The 9350-nt window shown below is 36.4% G+C and overlaps 1 protein-coding gene across 7 annotated transcripts; it reads right to left on the reverse strand.

Annotated features, from left to right (window-relative positions):
* Positions 1-1429: 1429 nt before the first annotated feature.
* On the reverse strand, positions 1430-5651 carry LOC113274640 (cytochrome P450 71A1-like). Of its 7 annotated transcripts, XM_026524033.1 has the most exons (5): positions 3774-5651; positions 2892-3051; positions 2692-2817; positions 2052-2331; positions 1431-1923 (listed from the first exon to the last, which is right to left on the reverse strand). In XM_026524033.1, the coding sequence occupies exon 1, from the start codon at positions 5585-5587 to the stop codon at positions 4016-4018; it is 1572 nt and encodes a 523-aa protein (XP_026379818.1). In that variant the 5' UTR covers positions 5588-5651; the 3' UTR covers positions 1431-1923; positions 2052-2331; positions 2692-2817; positions 2892-3051; positions 3774-4015. The 7 variants fall into 7 exon arrangements, with proteins under 7 accessions (XP_026379820.1, XP_026379821.1, XP_026379818.1 ...); XM_026524035.1 differs by having other exon boundaries at positions 1430-1923; positions 2052-2293; positions 2692-3051; XM_026524036.1 differs by having other exon boundaries at positions 1430-1923; positions 2052-2293; positions 2683-3051.
* Positions 5652-9350: the final 3699 nt, after the last annotated feature.

Below are 9350 nucleotides of genomic sequence, written 5' to 3' on the forward strand. Positions count from 1 at the left end.
CCTCATATATATATTCATCATCAAGGTTTGGCTCATAAAAATGATCATCTTGAGTTTGAGTTTGAGATTGAGCTTGTGTTTGTGTAAAATCATTCTCATAATCTAAGAAATCAGCCATTTCCGGATCATTTTTGTAATTGATATGTATTTTCCTAGGTTTTTTAGATGAAGAATTACCCTCCTCATCCATTGAATCAAATACAAGTTACAAGATTTTTTCTCACTTTCCCCTTCTATTTCTCTCCAAAAAAACCTAACTTTTTTCCTTACTAAATATTTTTTATCTACACAAATTTATAACTAGATAATCTTAAAACTAATCACTAATCATTAATCGCTAATCAGAATTATTTAACTAATCATTAGAATTATACCAAAAATATTTGGTTAGGGGATTCTGATTTTGCTATTTTCACTCCTCTTTTGTCCTTATTCAGTATGTCCTGAAAGTTTTACGTATGCCCTAAAATAAGGTTCTTGTGTTGGATGTTTTCAGAATCTTAAGTTTACTGTTTAGTGTGCTTTAGCAGTCTCTGAAAAACTGGGCTTGAACATAAACTGGTGGGCTTTGGAAAACTGGGCTTCTTTTGTAAATATGCGATAATATGGCCTTTAACATTTCCTGTGAGAAACATTTCAGCAGCAGCAAAAAACTATGTGAGCGGTGGTGGGTAATCGATCCTGTGTGCTGCTATGCGAACTTAATGAACCTGACAAACTGTGCTGGACCATGTTTGTGCTACAATGTACTTTCTCACTCTCTTCTCCCTAGTATTCCAAAAATATACGAAAAATGTGCACGAGTTCCCTTGGCATTCCAAAAATATGCGAACTGCTTTGCAGATGCAATCATTTTCAAAAATAGCCTGCTCTAATATAATGTTAGAGCAGGCTATAAGTGGAGAGACCCTAAGGATTATAAACCGCAGGATTTTAGATTGCCCAAACTATGTGGGACTAATAATCTCAACATAACTTTTTTGTCCAAAGATGTTGTCTCCCCACTTGGCGAATGGCCAAGGGCTTAGGATAGACTTTAGATCCATTGATGGTGCATGCCTTCGTTCCGGATATGCCACCAATCGAGCAACTCATTTCATGCATAGCTTTGTTTCTTTGAAAGCGAATACGGAGGAAGAAAGAGTAGGAACGAAACGAAAAGCTTCGTATGAAACCAATAATCAAATTAGGCAAATTTTCTTCTATTGTTATTTTTATTTTTTTCTGCCTGATACTGTTTCATTTTTCTTAGACTGAATCAAAAATCTGGATTATTTTTACGGAGTTGATAGGAATACAGAAACATACAAAATCTGACCCCTAGTTAAGCCAAAGAGACACTCCATCCTCTTAATCTACAGCTGCAAGTAGCACATCCTGCATTTCTGAAACCAGATTAAGTTAAAACTAGCAGTATGTCAGCATCATTTTACTGCGACTTCTTTCGGAATTTGATTTACTAATGGGTTCCATATTGAGACGAAAGAAGATCGGGGAACACCAAATTAAAATACTTCTAACAAGAAAGAGAAGATGTCATTCAGGGCCTCAGGCATTGCAAAAGAGGGATTATCAATAAATATCCTTCAGTAGTGCCAAACTAGCAAATTGTGGCATGATTTTTTTCAGATTTCTAATTTCTCTCAAGTTCCTGGGGATGTAGTTAAAACAAAACAAAAAAAAATGGTAGATTGAGAAAGATAAACTTTTCAGATTTAGCCACATAGATGCTAACTACATATGCACAAGTGGTTCGACAAGGAGAAACAACAGACTACCTCGATAATAACTAAGACCAAAGAAACAGAACTTAGGGAGGGTTTCTAGAATTGACAAGCCTGCACTCCTCAAGAAGAGAACCTTTCCAAAGCACAATTCCCACACATCAAAGATGTGAAATACAAACTCCATTCTTCTATTTATCTTATGTGCCAGAGAAACAAAATAAGGAAAAAAGTAAGCATCCCATTTTCTGGACATCAAGAGCAAATATGAAAAAGTATAGTTTGAAAATTACAATAGTAGAAGGGAAAGAAAATAAGGTTGCTAACCTGGAAGAGTTCACACACCTTCAACTTGATGCACTTTTCATAATGCACGAATTTTTAAAATTCGTCTTGTCCTCTTTCTTTGTTTTCAACCTGGAAGATTAAAATTTGCCGCTTTCTGGATGTCCTCTTTCTTTGTCTTGGCTCCCAAATTGTCCATCTTCCTTTTACCCAAAAAGTAAGACTGCAATATGGAGATAGCTTTTTCACATATCTCCATCCACACTGCTTCCCTGCAATCTGCACTGCAGGGTAACATCAATACATTCAGCATCTTCTTTCCCTGAAAGTCAAGTCAAGATACCATGAGCTGTGATCACAAATAACCTATAAATGAAAACCCAGCACATGGACTAGTATATCTATTGAAAACTAAACTTAGCGAAATTGGCTACGTAATCCAAATGTGAGATTGCTTGACAAATGGAAGCCAATGGATACAGTCAATAGGTTTACGTAAGAATCGAGGGATGAAAATGTGAATTTAAGCATGTATATATTCAACACCTACTGAAGCTAAGAATCTAGGCTATTACAATTGGTAACACAGATTTGGCCAACTTCAGGTCTCTTCAGAACAAATTGGAAGACCAATTCTAAAATACCTTAATGTTACTATTCATGCCTAAATTACCATTCATACCCTAAGGTTAATGCCCGTACTCATGCTTCCATCCGTTGTGGCCCTTCAGCACCATCCAGCGCACAGCGAGCAGTGGTGCCATCAATTAAAAGTCGTTTGAGAGCACCATCGTCCAGCAACTGAGTACTAGTATTTGCAAAAAAAGATCCTAAAGAAGAAAAAGATAATTTTATAACATAGTAAAGCAATCGACAACTTACAAGGTTTTACTTGCTGCAGGAATTCAGCATTTACAATCTGAACACTTTCATCAGTGAAAGCACAGTGAAGGGCGATAAGGTCAGTTACTCCAAGCAAGTCATTAGGGGTACCCATTCATCTTGCAGCCAGGGGAAAACTAACAGGTGCGCTTCCCTTTCCCTACACAAAATTATACAGTAGTATACCAAACAATCAGTGTGATGTTCGTTAAAGGAAAGTAAGACACTCTTAACTAGATGTAAATAAAACTGAACACAAGAAACTGACGAAAGTGAATTAAATTCCACGGCACCTAGTGAGACAGTTCTCTAAAGGTTAAGCCAGATTCGACAAAACTTGACAGCACAACCACAATAATGGTATTCTAGATTATCACAAAAAATCTTCAATTGGTTCCCTAACTCTTCCATTTTTCGATGTATGCGAGAAACAAACTGATGAACAAAATTCACTTTATTAAAGACCAAGTCGACAAAACATTACTACATAATACATCACAATGCAAAAAAACAAACTACATTCCCATATAAACTTTTCCTAAAACAGATGACATCAACAAAATCCCATGTTTCTAAAGCCATTTCCCCCAAATGTCCCAATCCCAACTTCAACACACCTAATAACCATCAATTTAAGTAACAAAACACCAAAATTTTACCCAATGATTATTCCAGCTGTAACAGATACGCCTTGTGACCATCCATACAAGTAAAAAACCCCAAAATGTCAGCCTCACCACATTACAGTGAAAACATTTAACCAAAGCCTCATAACATCTTCAAAATTGTCACATTTCATTGAACCCCCACTAAATCTTACCTGAAATTAGACAAACTGAACAAAAAAGAACTTTAAAAACAATGGCAACAAAAGAAGGTTACCTCAGGTACATTAAAGTAGAGCAGGCGCATTTGAAAAGCCAAACTCCTATTAGCCAAAGACCTCGCACTTGCAGATCTCCCAACAATCCCAAACACCAATGTTTTACATCCCTCTACACAAAGGACGCACACTCCCCGGACAACCTGTACTAGATATGGAGTACAAGTGCTCTTACATAGGTCCTTTTTTTCCAATCACACCAAATTTTATTAGACAATCGCTGTACATATATAAAGACAGATTAAGAAGAAGCTGAATGAAACAATATTGGAACAACATGAAGAGGTATCTTCCTATTAACCGTGATTCCAAAACCTTCAGTCATGTCTAATTCCTCGCAGTTAGCACCACCAGGCAATTCCCAATTGAAGTGGTACAAGAGATTGGCAAGAAGAAACTCCACAACTGCAATGCCAAAAGCCATTCCAGGGCACCCTCTTCTCCCAGACCCAAATGGGATGAACTCAAAATCCTGACCTTTAAAATCAACAGGGTTGTTTCTAAATCTCTCAGGAAAAAACTCCTCTGGTTTATCCCACAATTTGGGGTCTCTTTGAATTGCCCAGGCATTAATGAAAACCCCAGTATTTGTTGGGATATCATAATCTCCAATTTTAGCAGCAGCAGTGGAAACTCTTCCAATCAAAGTCGGTAAAGGCGGATGTAGACGCATACTTTCCTTGACAACACATTTCAAGTACTCCATTTGATTGATGTCTTGCTCATCAACTTTCATTCTGTTACCAACCACTCTCCTTACCTCTTCTTGTGCTTTCTTCATCAGCCTTGGATTCTTTATGAGCTCCGCCATAGACCACTCAACGGCTGTAGCAGTGGTATCACTCCCACCAACAAACATGTCCATTATAATCCCCTTGATATCATCCCTGGACAAACTAAGATTGTCTTCTTCAGCGTGGAGAAGAAGCAAATCAATAAAATTCATCTTCTTGTCATCTTTGCAACCCTGATCCTCCGAACGAAGATGATCATCAAAGACTTGATTAAAGAAATTATCTAATTCTTGAGATGTTCTATCTAGCTTCCCCTGGAATCCATTTAGAACATCTACCCATTTCAGCAATGGAAAGAAATCTTCAAAGCACATAGACTCAATCAATGTCGTAGCTTTTTTAATCAATCTACCAAAACTATCTACATGATCTTTGTTAAAATTGTCACCAAGTGAACACCTAAAGATAATCGTATTCAACATCGTGAACATAATCTCTGTCAAATTAATCGACATACCTGGCTCACTAGCTGCACAATTTATCCTCTCCATGACTCTATTGACTTCTTCTTCTCTTACAAACTTGAATGATTGAATCCTTTTGTGGCTCAGCAATTCAAGAACACAGAATTTTCTGACTTTCCTCCAGTAATCACCATATGGAGCTATAGCTATATCATTTCCACCACAGAAGATAACTTTAGAAGCTTTTGTACTGAACCTATTTGAGAAAATTACATCATTTGTTTTACAAATTTGAGTTGCCATCTCTGCTGATGAAACTACAAGTATGGGTTTTTGTCCTAAATTTAAGAGAATCAATGGACCATACTTGCTGGATAGATTGTGAAAAGATTGGTGAAGCATCGGACCTAATTGATGAATGTTTCCAAAGATTGGTATTCTTGGTGGAGATGGTGGTGGATTGAGCTTGGACACATCATCATCAGATTTTGTCCTAAGCTTAGCGAAGAGATAGAGAATTGCAGAGAAGAAGAGAATTGTTAAGATTGAGAGTGAGATTGGGAGAAACATGACTTGATCTTGCTCTAACAGTTGATGCAGGAATATGATGAACATAACTTTCTTCTTCTTGATCTAACTGTTGGAGAATTTTTAAGTCAACTATGACTCTGGCCACATTATCCCATTATTATTATATAGTTTGTTGTGATTATTATTTTCTTAATCTAACAAGTAAATGCAACATTTTTTCCTACAACTGATAAAGAGATAACACTGTAGTAGGGATGGTCATGGGGTGGGTACGGGGCGGGTAGTGTCAATCCCAGTCACTGCCCCGTTCGTAAAAAAATACCCATTCCCGCCCTGTTATCCATATGAATTGGGGCGGGGCAGGTATGGGAAATACCCATATGGGGCGGGGTTTTCATGGATTACCCGTAACACTGTATTAATACATAAATTTGGTTGTAATCAAAACTTAAATATGATTCAAACAAAAATAATAACGTAAGAACGACGCATTCTGGAATCTTAAATTCAGTAAGTTATCTTAAAGTGAACAAAAGAATCTGTTAATGACTTATTAGTTTTTCTGTTTTTTCCTGTCCCGTTCTATCTTCGTCCACGTTAACCATTTCATTATCTGCATCATTTTCTCTATTTTAACTTTTAGAGAATGTGTTTGATCACAAAAAAAAAAAAGAACGAAAGTGATGAATGTAAAAGAACGATCGAGAATATGATAAATGAAAGAAAGCTCGACTAAGTGGTGGAAGTATAAAAATTATACACATTGTTGCATAAAAGTCTAAACCCCTAACTTGTGAAAGATACGGGGCGGGGACCTTGAATCCCATCCCCACCCCATCCCCGTAGCTTAGTTTTCGGGTATTACCCATACCCGATCTCATCTCCATTTGTGCGGGTAAAACCCTACCCGAACGGGGCGGGTACCCACGGGGATGGGTTTGGGTGGGGCAAATGGCCATCCCTACACTGTAGTTATCTTATAACCGGGGGGGTCCAGTCCCTAAATTGTCACATAAAGCTTCGCCTGATCAACATTATTAACAAGGGTAGGATCTAGTGGCATGATTAGAATGCTTTTATCTCCGTATTCAGCCATTATTATTTTTATTAGACTCACCCGCGCGCTAATGAATTTGAAGATAATTTTTTGGTCGGATGTTATTCTAATAAAGCTAGACCGACGCATTTCGAGATGTATAAGGCTACCGTCTATTACTTTGAATATCAATCGTCGAAAAATAACAATTGTTATTAATATTTGTGGATGGTGAAGTTTCGACTATTTCAAAATACTACTGATCTTTAGTACACTAAAATTTTAAGGCCTGGCTTTGGATTGAGCGTGGGTTACCATCTTAAATCGAGTCTAAGCATTTTTTTTCTTTTCTTATTTTCTAATCAATATTGTCAATTTTGAATTTTTTTTATTAGCAATCTTATAAATCTGTCTCGCATTTTGTTGATAATGTCGAATCTAGAATTTTATCTTGTTGTCTTAGATTGTCTTGTTGTTCATGGAACTTTTGAGGTACTTTTGATAGGCTTGATTCGTATCTTATTTTTCTTGGAGAACATGATTAAAAGTAAAATCCATATTTAGAAATTTGATTAATGTTAATAACCAAAATAATTAGCAAACCACTATGTATTAGACTTGGTTTATTAGGAAACATCTTCCTTGCTTTATTTAGGAAGCTGTTTTGTTTCTGTGACCTTCCAAATTCTGATTTTTTAATGTAGCACTTGTTTGAGATGAATACAACATGGAGATTGTAAGGGCTGTGAACCAAGAAAAGGATGCGAAAGATATGAAGTAATCTAGAGCATAGATTCTCTGTAACAAAGTTTGTTTAATAAACTCGATAATAATAAATGTTTCCTCACAAGAACAAAAATAACATGTTTATATAGGCATGAATAGGAATTTAAAAATAACAAAACTCAAAAAGAATAAAACAAGAAATACCAATCTTTAGAAGCAAGTAAGAAGTTTCTAGAGATGTTCTACATTAGTTTTGATATGGTATACATAGAGACCGATTGGTGAACCTTTCTCGTCATTCTTCAAAACCATTACTTCCACTGCTATTACAAGCTTTCCAATATGGATCAGTTAGAATATATCATTCCTCAGATTTTCTTCTCCTATTCTCTCCAAGTTGAATGTACCCCTTCCCCTTTTAAGGCACAGCAAAAAAAACCATCGATCTCTAAACAAGGGCATCTCGATATTCGGTTGCTATATTGCCATGATAAAGTCCTAGACAGTGAAACCACAACTGTTTCTCGTTTATTTAATATGAAAATAGGTGTGATTAAGTATTTCAGATCGCCGAGCTTAGTTGAAGACGAGATAGTTAGTCTTATTTCTGGTTTGGGTGTTTCTCCGTGTTGTTTTGAGTCGGGCATCCGAAGTTACAGAAAGTCCAGTTAGTTCGTTTATTCTCACTGTCAATGTGGTAGTTACCATCGAAGAAAATTTGGATATGGAATCTGAATTCACTTATGATGATGTTACTGAACCATTAGAGCCAGACTATATATGAAAGAATGATTCGTCGTTCGCGCATCATAATGGTTCAACGAACTGGTAATGACGAGAGCCCTACTATGTACCTAAATATGACTATAATTCGGGACTCCGGACTGTTAGTTATTGTTTTTTATCTCACGATTTTTTCCTTTTATATTCTGTGTAATAAATGATATTTCCATTATGTCTCCTCCAAATGCTATTACATGTACCTCCAAAATGCAATTGTTTTTATAGTAGAATCACAGGGAAAGGTTTATATATATGTAAAGGGAAAACCCTAGGTATCTAGTAGGGCCCCGCATTCATGGGTTGTAGGCCATATAACACTCCCCCTTGTGCGGTCCAATAGAGCTTCGTATGCAGTGATTAACATATAGCGCTTCGAATATAGGTCTTGAAATGTAGTTCTCTCCTTGATGACCATCGAATCTTAGTCTGTTTTGTCATTTAACTTTGCTTGGAAAACCCATAGGGATAAAAACTTGGTGCAGTTCTTCACATGTAGTACGATATTTAAAGATCACTGGGTCTGAGTTAATTTCCTCGTTAAGACCTCGTCAGGAAAACCAAGAGTGGTAAACCTAAACTAAGGGAAAATAGTACAATATTAAGAAGGATTGGAGCAAGATTGGACTCGCATATGTTGCCTCGTCAAAACCTTGACAAGGAAAAACCCAGTGGGACAAAACCTTGACGAAAGGAAAAGAGTACAACGCAATAAATCCAAGTAAAGTTTCTTCATTGAAGTTTACTTCTCTTCTTGCTTCACAACTAAAAAAATCCTTGTAGGGAAAAGGAATAACCTTAGAAAATCAGATTCCAGGTGTTTGTTGTTGTCTCATTAAAAACCTTGTCGAGTAACAAAACCATATGGAAAAAAAGTAATCTCGGTGAGGGAAAAAGAGTTCAGCACACCGTTGGATGCTCCCCCTGATGCCGGACAATTTCTTTAGTGTTACACACTCATAGGGATTCAAACACTTTCTTTAGATCTGTGCAATCATTAAAGTTCATACAATTTCTTTAGTCTTATACTTTTTACACGTGACCTTAGATAATGACTTAGTTAATTTGTCTGCCAAATTTTCATCAAACTTTACTTTGCTAGCTTGAAATGTTAATAAACATTGTCGTTAATTTTGATAGTTACGTTGCTTCACATACTGTCATATTCATTTCTTTGATTCAGATATTTTAGTAATATAAATGCGCTCTATGTCTTAAACGTTCAACATATACTTGATGTTTTTAATGTTGTCTCGTTAAAAACCTTGCCAAGACATATTCTCGATCGAAGGGAAAAAGAGTACA

Source organism: Papaver somniferum, chromosome 4 (assembly GCF_003573695.1).
Source record: "Papaver somniferum cultivar HN1 chromosome 4, ASM357369v1, whole genome shotgun sequence".
In the NCBI taxonomy this organism is placed as follows: Eukaryota; Viridiplantae; Streptophyta; class Magnoliopsida; order Ranunculales; family Papaveraceae; genus Papaver; species Papaver somniferum.

Excerpts from the sequence above, each read along its gene's own strand:
- LOC113274640 (XM_026524035.1), bottom strand. The coding sequence starts at position 5,587 with ATGTTCATCATATTCCTGCATCAACTGTTAGAGCAAGATCAAGTCATG.